The sequence below is a fragment of the Ranitomeya imitator genome, chromosome 9 (genome assembly GCF_032444005.1).
Source record: "Ranitomeya imitator isolate aRanImi1 chromosome 9, aRanImi1.pri, whole genome shotgun sequence".
Taxonomy (NCBI): Eukaryota; Metazoa; Chordata; class Amphibia; order Anura; family Dendrobatidae; genus Ranitomeya; species Ranitomeya imitator.
Window position 1 is genome coordinate 9,089,694 of NC_091290.1, and position 13,704 is coordinate 9,103,397.

General features: G+C 45.2%; 1 protein-coding gene across 1 annotated transcript in view; it reads left to right on the forward strand.

The window, feature by feature from the left end:
- The window catches only part of CHRM4 (cholinergic receptor muscarinic 4), a 48,780-nt gene extending 35,690 nt beyond the window's left edge, over nt 1-13,090 (forward strand). Inside the window, exon 2 of the mRNA XM_069740523.1 lies at nt 9,090-13,090. Coding sequence (XP_069596624.1) covers nt 9,090-10,591 — 1,502 coding nt within the window. The 3' untranslated portion in view covers nt 10,592-13,090. The remainder of the gene's footprint in view (nt 1-9,089) is intronic.
- Nucleotides 13,091-13,704: the final 614 nt, after the last annotated feature.

A 13,704-nucleotide genomic window follows, 5' to 3' on the forward strand; every position in this document is an offset into this window, starting at 1 on the left:
TGTGTAGGAAAAATGTGGAAATCCAGCAAATGGGTCCTTAAAATGACATCTTTATGGAAGATCCATTAAAAATCCAGGGTACGTTTCTGACACCACTGCATACCGAGTTCACACTGAAATCTTCAGCGTTATGGATCATGCCCTGACCGTTCTATGTTCTGTGCAATTTGCTATGTTAACACCTATGAAGTGGCTAATCAGATGTACAGGATCTGCTGGCTCTGCAGCACATTGGTAAATGCTGGTTTTCCCCCTCAAAATATAACCGTTCTGCTGCACATTTTCTTACAGCCTCTGTTATTCCTCCTGGAAATGTATGAATAAATGGTGATAGTGGGAAAAATCCAGATGGAAAATCCGCTGCTCGGTTATATGCGTAGATTCTACCAGATAATTCTGAAACTTTGGAGCAAAGATTTTTTTTTGTTTTTTTCTAAGAGTGCTGCAAATATACAGCAAAATACTTCATAATTTGCGAAACCGCCAAAAAACAGCAATATTTTTCCTTTCTTTGTGGGGGAAAATGACTGCAACTTCATACTTAATGGGGGCGATCCAGGGAGGTCTCAGCGCAGCCCCACAGACCGTGATATGGAGGGGTTGGTGCACATGTGCGGCCCTTGCGCCAGCAGAACACTTCACAACTCGATTTTGAAGTTTGTGGGGTCCCAGCACCTTGCAAGTTACCACTTCCGCTGTAGATGGGTAATTGGTGGTTTGCGACTTTAAATGCATAAATGCATTATGTGTAATCTGATGGATCTGATATTTAGGAGAGATGATGCCATGTGGGGCACATTTCTCGAATCCCTGTTAATAGAAATGTTACGGTTTAGTCTAACAAGTCTCGCATGCATGTAAGAAAGAAAGATCTGTGAGGAAAAACATAAAAAGGTCTTGTTATAAAGCCTATGTTATAGCGACGGTTCAATGCTGCCACCTGCTGGCTGGTTGGTAAAGTGCATGTGTGTGTACCGTATATACTATGCGTCCTTGAAAAGGCTTTGAAAATGAACATTCTATGAAACTCGTTGCTTTTAGATCACCACGGATATCTTATAATAATATTTTTTAAGTTTTGACTAATAAACACAATTTTTTTTGCAAGAACTCAAGTAGCTGGATACTACATTGCCCTTTTTACTTATACAGACTCCCCCTATCAACACGGGACCAGAGAGGCACGGGGAGTGTGGATATGTGGCCCACGCAGTCACTGACGTGGCACCACACTCACTCACAACCCTGACAGGCTGAGGCCCCTTTAACTAGCACCAGTGAAAGAGAGCGCTGCCGGTCAGGTAGGACTGCTACCAGTTCCTCGTTGGATATAAGCCTGGTACATTAACAGGATTATATCGGGCCAGAAACCATCCTCGGTAGCATGGAAAGTTAAGCGAGAAACGGATGTGTGGATCGAGATAAAAGATCAGGCCAATGTAATCACCTTAGGCTATGTGTACACGATGCGGATTTGCTGCGGATCCGCAGTGGATTTTACCGCACAGAAATGCTGCAGATGCCCACTGTGATGTACAGTATGTTAGTCTATGGAAAAAAAAAAAAAAAAAAGCTGTGCAGAAAAAAAATCAGTGCGGAATTGCTGCGGATTTCAAAGAAGTGCATGTCACTTCTTTTGTGTGGATTTGCAGCGGTTCTGCACCCCTTCATGTTAAAATCCCGCAGTGGCCCAAAACCGCTGAAAATCCGCATAAAAAACGCACAAAATCCGCATAAAAACCGCGGCAAATCCGCGGATGCGGATTCTGCCAGGAGATGCGGATTTTGTGCAGAAAATTCTGCACCTCTTTTCCTACGTGTGCACATACCCTTAAGGGTACACTAGACAATCCACTATATACACAATGCTTATATATATATATATACTAGATGGTGGCCCGATTCTATCGCATCGGGTATTCTAGAATATGTGTGTAGTTTATTTATGAAGTTTTCAGAATAATGCAATGAATACACAGGATTCGGCCGAGCGGGCGTGACCAATTAGCGAAGCGTGGTTCAAATTCCGCCCCAATTTGCAATCAGTGAAGCTAGGGCCGGCTCCAGGTTTTTGAGGGGCTCGGGCGAAAGAGTCTCAGTGGGCCCCGCTCTTTCACACATACCACGATTCATGATGCACAGATACAGCAGAGAAATATAGCACAGCCAAGTATCATACAGCCTACATAGTACATAACACAGCCTACGTAGTATATAGCACAGCCCACGTAATATATTGCACAGCCACGTAGTGTATAGCACAGAGATGTAGTATATAACAGCCCATGCAGTATATAACACAGGCCACATAGTATAGAGCACAGCGATGTAGTATATAGCCCAGCCACGTAATATATACCACAGCCACGTATTATATAGCACAGAGACGTAGTATATAACACAGCCCATGCAGTATATAACACAGCCCATGCAGTATATAACACAGCCCATGCAGTATATAACACAGCCCATGCAGTATATAGCACAGCCCATGTAGTATATAACACAGCCCACGCAGTATCTAACACAGCCCACGTAGTATATAGCAATGTGGGCACCATATCCCTGTTAAAAAAAAAAAAAAAAGATTTAAAATAAAAAATAGTTATATACTCTCCTTCCGTCGGTCCCCGGATCCAGCCCAGGTGTTTACCGATGCTCTTCGCGACGCTCCGGTCCCAAGAATGCATTGCGGTCTCGCGAGATGATGACTTAGTGGTCTCGCGAGACCGCTACATCATCATCTCGCGAGACCGCAATACATGGACCGGAGCGTCACGAGGAGCAGCGGCAAAGGCGACGGAAGGTGATAATATAATGATTTTTTTTATTTTGTTTATTATTTTAACATTAGATCTTTTTACTATTGACGCTGCATAGGCAGCATCAATAGTAAAAAGTTGGTCACACAGGGTTAATAGCTGCATTAACGGACTGCGTTACACCGTGGCATAATGCAGTGTAATGCAGCCATTAACCCTGTGTGAGCGCTGACTGGAGGGGGACAGAGAGTAGGAAGGGGCGAATTTGCGACCGGACTGTGACCTGCGGCCGCGACCAATCAGCGACACGGGATTTCCGTGACAGACAGATGGAAGTGACCCTTAGAGATATATATATATATATATATATATATATATATATATATATATATATATATATATATATATATATATTGAAATACATTAGTGAGATATGCAAATACAAAAATACAATCGTGATAGAACAAATGATATAAGCAGATGGATCATGTCCATTACCGGTTTAATATTAGACCATTTGTGATGGGCCGCAGTGGGCATGGGCTGCCAGTTGATTCCTCATTCCTTCATAGCACGGACGTGGCCCCACTTTCGAAGTGAACCACAAGCATAACAGAGGGGCCACATGACCTTACACTAGCCTTTATTCCCGTTGGATCACTCCCCTCCTGCCCTCTGGGCTGAACCTAAATCCCCTGCCGTTGCATCTAACTGCTAAAAACTCCAAAATCAAGCTGGGTCATAACTCCTTAATGGGTGGACATAGGGAGGAGTTTTTGTGCCATCATATCTCGCGAGGCCCCTGCTATGCATCGAGACCAAACACAGTTTTGCCAACTGGCTCCTATGAACCATTCTATGTATTTCCCCACCCTGTGGTGCTAAAACGGATTAAGACACTGGAAGGCTTTGGTCCGATCCATAGGTCTCAAAAATGTAACCGGTGTGTGACCAGAATGTTTAATAAGTCCATATTCTCCTTATTAAATCATAGCAAAACAGTTTGATCGTATTGTATCTATTTTACAAACAAGCCTTTTGTTCTGGGCTTAGCTTGCCCAAGATGTGAGATCTGTTAATCACAGCCTTTTGAGGCTTGACCCTCTGCTGAGCTAGGTGTCCTGTTACAGCTGCACATGGGAAGGGGTTATATACTCACCTGGCAAATAGTATACAAATGATTGACATGAAATTATATCTCCAATATTCATCATAATTATGTAAAAAAATGAGCATTTAGCAGGTTATTTGTTCAATGATATAATCACATTAGAGCCATGATTACAGCATATGCTTGCACACAGTTGCACTGGGAACGTCCAGCAGATTCTACTCCCCGTCCCTGCTTTCCTCTTCACTCCCAGATGTCTCTGCAGGTGACCATGAAGAAGAGTGCAGGATCGGACAGGGTTAATATATTTGTCTTGACTGGGGCCTTTATTTTTAGCGGATCTGTATTATTATTATTATTATTATTATTATTATTATTATTATTATTTATTGTTATAGCGCCATTTATTCCATGGCGCTTTACATGTGAGGAAGGGTATACATAATAAAAACAAGTACAATAATCTTAAACAATACAAGTCCCGCCTGGTACAGGAGGAGTGAGGACCCTGCCCGCGAAGGCTCACAATCTACAAGGGATGGGTGAGAATACAGTAGGTGAGGATAGAGCTGGTCATGCAGCGGTTTGGTTGATCGGTGGTTACTGCAGGTTGTAGGCTTGTCGGAAGAGGTGGGTCTTCAGGTTCTTTTTGAAGGTTTTGATGGTAGGCGAGAGTCTGATATGTTGTGGTAGAGGGTTCCAGAGTAGGGCTGATGCGCGAGATAAATCTTGTATACGATTGTGGGAAGAGGAGATAAGAGGGGAGTAGAGAAGGAGATCTTGTGAGGATCGGAGGTTGCGTCCGGTAAGTACCGGGAGACGAGGTCACAGATGTATGGAGGAGACAGGTTGTGGATGGCTTTGTACGTCATGGTTAGGGTTTTGTACTGGAGTCTCTGGGCAATGGGGAGCCAGTGAAGGGATTGACAGAGGGGAGAGGCCGGGGAATAGCGTGGGGACAGGTGGATTAGTCGGGCAGCAGAGTTTAGAATAGATTGGAGGAGTGCGAGAGTGTTAGAGGGGAGGCCACAGAGCAGGAGGTTGCAGTAGTCAAGGCGAGAGATGATGAGGGCATGGTCTAGGGTTTTTGCAGATTCTTGGTTGAGGAATGAACGGAGTCGTGAAATATTTTTGAGTTGAAGTCGGCAGGAAGTGGAAAGGGCTTGGCTATGTGGTTTGAAGGAGAGATCAGCGTCAAGGATTACCCCGAGGCAGCGAGCTTGTGGGACTGGGGAGAGTGGGCAGCCGTTTACTGTAAAGGATAGGTTCGTTAGGGGGGTCGCGTGAGATGGGGGAAAGATGATGAATTCTGTTTTGTCCATGTTAAGTTTCAGAAATCTAGCGGAGAAGAAGGATGAAATAGTGGACAGACATTGAGGTATTCTGGTTAGTTGGGTGGTGATATCTGGTCCAGAGATGTAGATCTGTGTGTCATCAGCATAGAGATGATACTGAAAGCCATGAGATTCTATGAGCTGTCCCAGGCCAAAGGTGTAAATGGAGAAGAGCAGGGGCCCTAGGACTGAACCTTGTGGGACTCCGACAGATAGGGGGCGAGGTGAGGAGGTGGTGTGTGAGTGGGAGACGCTGAATGTCCGGTCTGTTAGGTATGATGAGATCCAGGATAGGGCCAAGTCTGTGATGCCAAGGGATGAGAGGGTCGTAGTAATAGGGAATGATCCACTCTGTCAAAGGCAGCTGACCGGTCGAGGAGGATAGAGTAGTGTCGCTTGGTCTTGGTGGTTAAGAGGTCATTGGTGACCTTGGTTAGGGCAGTTTCAGTGGAATGGTGTGACCGGAAGCCAGATTGTAAGCGGTCAAAGAGGAAGCAAGAAGAGAGATGGGAGGACAGTTCGAGGTAGACGTGTTGTTCCAGTAGTTTGGAGGCACAAGGGAGAAGTGATATAGGGCTATAGCTAGATACAGAGGATGGGTCAAGAGAAGGCTTTTTGAGGATAGGTGTGATGGAGGCATTTTTAAAGCTTGAGGGGGAAACACCAGTTGTTAGTGATAGGTTGTAGAGATGGGTTAGGGTTGGGATGAAGACTGTGGTGAGGTTTGGGATGGGAGCGGGTCAAGTGCACAGGAGGTGAGATGCGATCTTGAGAGTAGAGTGGAGAGTTGATCTTCTCTAATGGTGGAGAAGTTGGTTTTGGAGGTGGAGGGCTGGGGAGTCGGGAGGAAGGGCTCTGGAGGTTGTTGACCAAAACTGTCTCTGATGCGATCGATCTTCTGCTTGAAAAATGAGGCAAAGTCTTCAGCGGAGATAAGTGGAGAGGGAGGAGGTGCTGGGGGACGGAGGAAAGAATTGAAGGTGTTGAATAACTGTTTAGGGTTGTGAGACAGGGAGGATATGAGAGATGAGAAGTAGGTTTGTTTAGCTGTGGCGAGTGTGGTCTTAAAAGTAGTGAGGGACTGTTTGAATGCGATGAAGTGTTCGTTGGAGTGGGATCTTTTCCATCTGTGCTCAGCAGCCCTGGAAGCTCGCCTCCGTTCTTTGGTCAGGCTGGTGTGCCAGGGTTGTCTGTTGATTTTGCGAGCTTTGGTATGTGCAAGAGGGGCAGCAGATTCCAAAGCTACAGCTATTGTGGTGTTATATAGAGCGGCAGCGTCATCCGCATTGTGTATGGAACTTATCTCTGTGAGAGGGAGGAGGGATTCAGAGAATGAATGTAGGTCAAGATGTTTAAGATTTCTGCGAGGGTGTGAAAGTTTGTGGGGTGGGGATTGTAGACATGGATTGGAGAGAGATGAGAATGTGAGAAGGTTGTGGTCAGAGAGTGGAAGAGGTGAGTTAGAGAGGTTAGATAGAGAGCAGAGGTGGGTGAAGATGAGGTCCAGTGTGTGACCATCTTTGTGGGTGGCTGCAGAAGACCATTGAGTGAGGCCGAAGGAGGAAGTGAGAGATAGAAGTTTAGTGGCAGCTGAGAGGGAAGTGTCAATGGGGATGTTGAAGTCGCCCATGAAGATCGTGGGGATGTCCGCAGAAAGGAAATGAAGTAGCCAGGTGGTGAAGTGGTCAAAGGCTGGCCCTGGGGGGCGGTAAATGACAGCCAGTTGGAGGTTGGTGGGAGCATAGATGCGCACAGAGTGCACCTCAAAGGAAGGGAGGGTAACAGAGGGTGGTAGTGGGATTGGGGTGAAGGAGCAGTTATCTGACAGGAGAAAACCAACTCCTCCGCCATACTTGCTGCTGGGGCGGGGTGTGTGAGAAAGGTGGTAGCCACCGTAAGAGAGTGCAGCAGGGGAGGCTGTGTCAGAAGGGGTGAGCCAGGTTTCGGTGATGGCGAGGAAGGAAAGTTTGGTAGTAACAAAGAGATCATGGATGTAAGAAAGCTTGTTGCAGACAGAGCGAGCGTTCCACAAAGCTCCTGTTAGTGGGACTGGGGAGGCGGGGGCTGGGTGAATGGGTATAAGGTTAGAGAGGTTACGGAAGTTTGTGATAGAGCGTGGATGGGAGGTAGAACTGACTGTGGGGATGTGGTGAAGAGGACCAGGATTTGGAGAGATATCACCAGCAGTGAGAAGGAGCAGAGAAAGTGTTAGCAGGTGGGAGCAGGAGAGGGCATGAGGGGGCTGCCTGTGTTTGGAAACTGAGGATTGTATGTTAAGGAACAGTTCTGAGGAGGAGGTGAGGTGGATGGGGAGGATTGAAGAGGAGATGAACAGTTCCTTACTTGGTTTGGGGTCGGGGGAGTTAGCAGAAAGTGAAGGATTATAGGGGTGAATGTGAAAACAAACAGAAACATTGTTCACAGTGACTGGCTAGTTACCTTCAGTTCCCTTCAGGTTGAATTCAGGTTTTAATTCTACTGTAATCCACACTTTTAGGACACACTTATAGGGATCACACTGCAGACTGAAGTCTATGCAGACTTGTGCTTTGCAATATATGTACAACTAAGTGCGTTCAGGTGTGAAGCAGAGAGGAGTGATCTCTGCTCATCTTGGTCAGAGAATTAAGGGTGGACCAGATGCATACAATCAAGCCTGAGTAAACAAGGTCATAAATATCACATATATCTGTATACAGAAGGTTTTGGTCTGTGGTCTGGATCATGAGGGTATGGATTCAGGGGAAGTTCTGGGGTCTCTATGTAAGTGGGGGAGGTCTGGGGTCTGTATATTCTGTATATAAATGGGGGGTCTCTGGTCAGGGATCTGTATACAAGGGGAAATGATGCTGATCTGTATACAAGGGGGAATGACGCTGGTCTGGGATCTGTATACAAGGGGGATGATGCTGGTCTGTATTTAAGGGGGGATGACGCTGGTCTGGGGTCTGTATTCAAGGGGGAAGGTCTGGGGTCTCTATGTAAGTGGGGGAGGTTTGGGGTCTGTATATTCTATATATAAATGGGGGGTCTCTGGTCTGGGATCTGTATACAAGGGGAAATGATGCTGATCTGTATACAAGGGGGAATGACGCTGGTCTGGGATCTGTATACAAGGGGGATGATGCTGGTCTGTATTTAAGGGGGGATGACGCTGGTCTGGGGTCTGTATTCAAGGGGGAAGGTCTGGGGTCTCTATGTAAGTGGGGGAGGTTTGGGGTCTGTATATTCTGTATATAAATGGGGGGTCTCTGGTCTGGGATCTGCATACAAGGGGGGGATGACGCTGGTCTGGGATTTGTATACAAGGGTGGGGGACATGACACTGGTCTGGGATCTGAGTACAGAGAGTTAGATATGACCTTGGATGAAGATTATAGGCGTACTATACAGTGAAACAGCATTGCCGGTCTGAGCCATTGCCGTATAGCCCTCAGCCCATCATGAGCTGTAGCACTCGGTCCGGAATATATCTTGCTTCCTATGATTCGCCATTAATATCTCTTGCAGCTAGTAAGGACTGGAAAGACTTCATGAAGCATCATTGCTTGGATTACAGCTTTCCCAGCGTTCCCCACTTGCAGCCACTTTGTACAAAAATAGCCGTTCTCTTGCGGTTTAAAAGCAAAGTTACCATCGGGCTCATTAAAATGACACACACTAATTAACTAATAACCGTGACCCCCAGACATTCGTTCCCATCGTCTTTGAAAACCATTATACAAGGACCATGGAACATGTCAGACCTTCTCGACAGCCGTCTAAATGAGTGTGCTAAATAGTGCGCTCTGTGTCTGCGAGTACAATTCTCCTGGTAACGATGTTTGTGACATTTTGTTATAACTTTATCTTCTTTTTTCTTTCTTTTTGTTGTTCCCGTAGATCTTTTCTACAACATATCGACCCCTTGTTGTCCAGTCAGAATGGAAAATGACACTTGGGAGAACGCGACAGGTCTTCCTACGCAACCTCCCAATAACACCGGAGAGGTTTCAAGCAAGTATCAAACTATGGAGATGATCTTCATTGCCACAGTGACTGGTTCTCTCAGCTTGGTCACTGTTGTGGGCAACATCTTGGTGATGCTCTCAATCAAGGTCAACCGCCAATTACAGACGGTGAACAATTATTTTCTCTTCAGCCTGGCCTGTGCCGACCTCATCATTGGTGTGTTCTCCATGAATCTCTACTCCGTCTACATTATAAAGGGCTACTGGCCGCTTGGTCCCATTGTGTGTGATCTATGGTTGGCATTGGACTACGTGGTCAGTAATGCCTCCGTGATGAACCTTCTAATCATCAGTTTTGATCGATATTTCTGTGTTACCAAACCCTTGACCTATCCAGCTCGAAGAACCACCAAGATGGCGGGATTGATGATTGCAGCAGCTTGGCTTCTTTCCTTTGCACTATGGGCACCCGCCATCCTCTTTTGGCAATTCATTGTGGGTGAGAGGACAGTGAAAGATAAGGAGTGCTACATTCAGTTTCTCTCCAACCCTGCAGTTACTTTCGGCACAGCCATAGCTGCCTTTTATCTTCCGGTGATCATCATGACCATTCTCTATATTCACATTTCATTGGCCAGCAGAAGCAGAGTCCGCCGGCATTGTCCTGAGACCAAACCAGAGAAGAAGAGTAAACCCATAAGCTCCATGAAGAGTCCTCTGATCAAGCAGATAAAGAGCCTTCCTAAATCTGAGGCAGTGGAAGTCAAGGGTGCAGGAGAGAATGGGGTAAGAAATGGCAAACTAGAGAAGTCATTGACTAACCTTCAATCGGTGGAAGATAAAGAGACCTCGAATGAATCTAGTTCCGTCAGCATGACCAACAACCCTCAGGAAAAGCAAGTGACTGATCCACCTTCTGGTGTCGTCTTGGCTCCCACTCAAAGCCTGCAACAGTTGAATCCAAGGGTCGGCGCTGCTTCAAAGTGGTCCAAAATCAAAATTGTGACCAAGCAGACGGGCAACGAGTGTGTGACGGCTATTGAGATAGTTCCTGAATGTTCGATACCTCTGCACAAAGACTCAACCCTGCCAAACTCTCGTCCAGCTAATGTGGCGAGGAAATTTGCCAGTATAGCTCGCAATCAAGTGAGGAAAAAAAGACAGATGGCGGCTAGGGAGAAGAAAGTCACCAGGACCATCTTTGCTATACTGTTGGCCTTCATTATTACTTGGACTCCTTACAACGTCATGGTCCTAATAAACACTTTTTGCGAGACTTGTATTCCTGAAACTGTGTGGTACATAGGCTACTGGCTCTGCTACGTGAACAGTACGATAAATCCAGCTTGTTATGCGTTGTGTAATGCTACTTTCAAAAAGACCTTCAAACATCTCCTCATGTGTCAGTATAAGAACATCGGCACAGCCAGATAGGCGTAAAGAAGGAATCGTGCCTTGAAGTTTGCTAGATGGGAGAATGAAAGGGACAATATAGACTTGAGCATTTCCCAGGCCACAAAAAAAACAACCTCAGACATTCTCGGGAGCCCTAACCTGGCCAGAAGGATTGCAAGGAGATGAGTCGAATGAAGCCTACACTATAAGAAACAAGTCCTGTTTTGAAGGATAGGTTTATGTCAGAGGTCTATCATCTAGGTCCATCAATGGTGGACACCAATCCTAAAGAACCACACACATCCATGTGAACTACTGGCTAAAGAGGTCACCCAGTGGTAAAGATTTATTTTACCGCAGCTCAAAACCTTCGTTGGTATTTTACAAAGGCCCCACGTACAGATCTGTCGATGTGGCTTTATAATGTTCTCCTAGATAAAGGCAGACTATTAATTTTGTAGAAGCTGTTCTTATCAAGCCTCTCTCTTCTGCCCATGTCATCTGAAGGTTTCTACTGTCTCCAACCCTTGGTGAGACCTCTAGTAACCTCAACCATCAATGATCGTATATATAATGTTACTGTCCACAAGTTCCACCGCCTTTGGATGAGTCTTTGGGTTGGTCTGATCAGGTTCTATGGAAACTGTCTGGGGCCTGTTGCAGGGTGGACCAAGAGAACTCTGCCCCCTGCTGTGGGGCATCCGGTTACCTCTTTATATAGATGGCTTGCATGTGTACATACATCGGGCCGTCATTTATCTGACTCTATAGTCTTAACCTATCCAGTTGCTTATTAAAGGTGATGACATATATTGAGTACTAAAACCCCCCACAAATCTCTAATATCAGGTAATGTTTCCGTTAGGTCTACTAAAATCAGGTCACGGTAATCTGGACCATCCTTCCTCTAAAATTTCACTGAAAAATGGTCTTCTCATAGAAGATGGCCAGTACACATGATAGTGTTACTCTGGTCTGGACGAGGGGGTCTTCCTGAAAAGAAGGTCTTTTTGAGAGGTTTTTCTTTAAGTATTTAAAGGCCCTTTTACAAACGATTTATAATTGGCGAAACGAGTGTTTGGAATAACCCAATCCCAATGGTTGACCCATGTAAACACTTTAATTTCATCTTGTTTGTTGGCCTAAAAGTCATCGTTGGGATGGAGATGTCCTACTAAAACATTGGCTCTCCATATGGGGACCAAGCAATTGTGCCAATTAAAGTTTGTCCTTGTAGGGTTGGCATTGGTCCTTGTAAAAGGGTCTTTAGAGGAGCTTCCATTTACATTTTATGCGACTATAAATTTGCCATAAATTGAGCTGCTAGGCCCAAATGCAAAGTTTGTAACGACCCCCACACCTACCACGTGCTATCTGTAATTCTGCTGTCTCATGTGGACCCTGTCGGGCACCCTGGCCTGGGTGGGACGGCTACCTCTGCACTCTCTATAGCGGCACCCCTGTAACAAGCAGCTGGTGATCTCCGCCGTCCGGCAGTAGAGTCCACAATTTCTATTTAATGTATCTGCCTAAAGGAACCAAGAAGACTTTGCCATTACTAGATACGAGTGCCAATTCGAGTAACTTTCCAACTGGGAGCACTCGACATTCAGATGTAGCTTAAACTGGACACAAGGATGAACTCTCAATTATTTTTGTACTTAAATCTGATTTTTTGTTTTTATTTCTGCATGATCCCAAAAATCGCGATTAATGTATCTGTGCCATGGGATCTTTGAGGAAGCGTAAGGTAAGCGTGGTCAGGGGGCAGTGGAAAAGCAAATGGTATGCTATATACGCCAAGCAGGGGTCAATAGTGCGATGACCCCATCCAATCACAGCCCAGATTTTACGGAATGGGCACTTAGTGCACCTCCTTGTGGTAGAGTATAGTCACTACGAGCTGCCGCCTTAAAGAGACACTAAAGCTAAAGTCTAACCTCCTAGTTACAGTTTAGATGGAGCTAAAATGGCCGCCCTCATGCTGAGTACTTCATTGCCTACAACTTCAGGTCTGAGAACCTCAGGAGACCTTTACATACATAATGTGTATGCTTCCAGCTCTTTTATGGCGGAGCTCTAGTTTTATAAAGGGGTTGCTTTAGATTTGGTGCCCCTTTAAGCCATGTGCCTGTCACTTGCACATAGTGGAGGTGTTGATGGGTGGCCACAATTTCCATGATGTATTTATTATGTGCACTCTAAGCTCCGTCTATGACTTTTCCCATTCATTAAATATTATTTTTCTGTATCCGTGGCTAATCTTTCTATCACTTTGGACAGAGTTTATATTGTATAATACTAAACGGGGCCGTTGTCATCTCACGAAAAGCCAACGTGCGGCTGTGGAGCCGGGATCACCTAGAACGAGGTAATGGAGATGTCATTTCACTGTATTATGTGCCATCAACCACGGGAGAACGGTGGAATCCACAGGTGACGCTTACTGGGTGGGATGGAGAACGGTCGGAATCTTCTCTTTAAATTATTTTTTGTTACCTCTAAAAATGATTAAAGATATGTGTTATATAAGGTAAATGTGGCGTCCGCTCTTGCTTTATTAGTTTCTTACTTTTTTTTTTTTATAAACCTGCATTTTTGATTATTTAAGCTCTACAATACTGTGCAACATTTTCCCCTCAACCATGTAAAAATGCTTATAAAACTATTAACACTTATTTTTTTTTTTATTTTGCTAATTGATAAAAATGAAGTGGATAAACAAAAGTCAATATGTGGTGATCGCCAAATCAACGTTATCCGGTGACATTTTTGCCTGGAAGACACTTTGCTGATGCAGTATAACTACCTAGTGTCTTGTTGCTGCGCTCAGTCTTGCTATGGTGTATGATCTGTGACAAGGAACCGTCATCCACAACCTCACCTTTGTAGCAGTTCGGCCATTCCTCACCCAATTTTTGTAAGTCTCTTAAACGGCTGTTTCTGTTTCAGTTAATGACCGTTTCAACCCATATATGACATTGGTGATCATTGTACCCTGTTTGGTAATAATGGGTAACTCGCACCACGTAACCCTACTAAATCCCTGAGTGAACAGCATCAAGCCTCCTGGATCAAACTCGGGTCCCCAAATACTGATGGGATTCACAATTCTCTTTTGTTCATTCACTTTGCATTTTGTTAATTGGTCA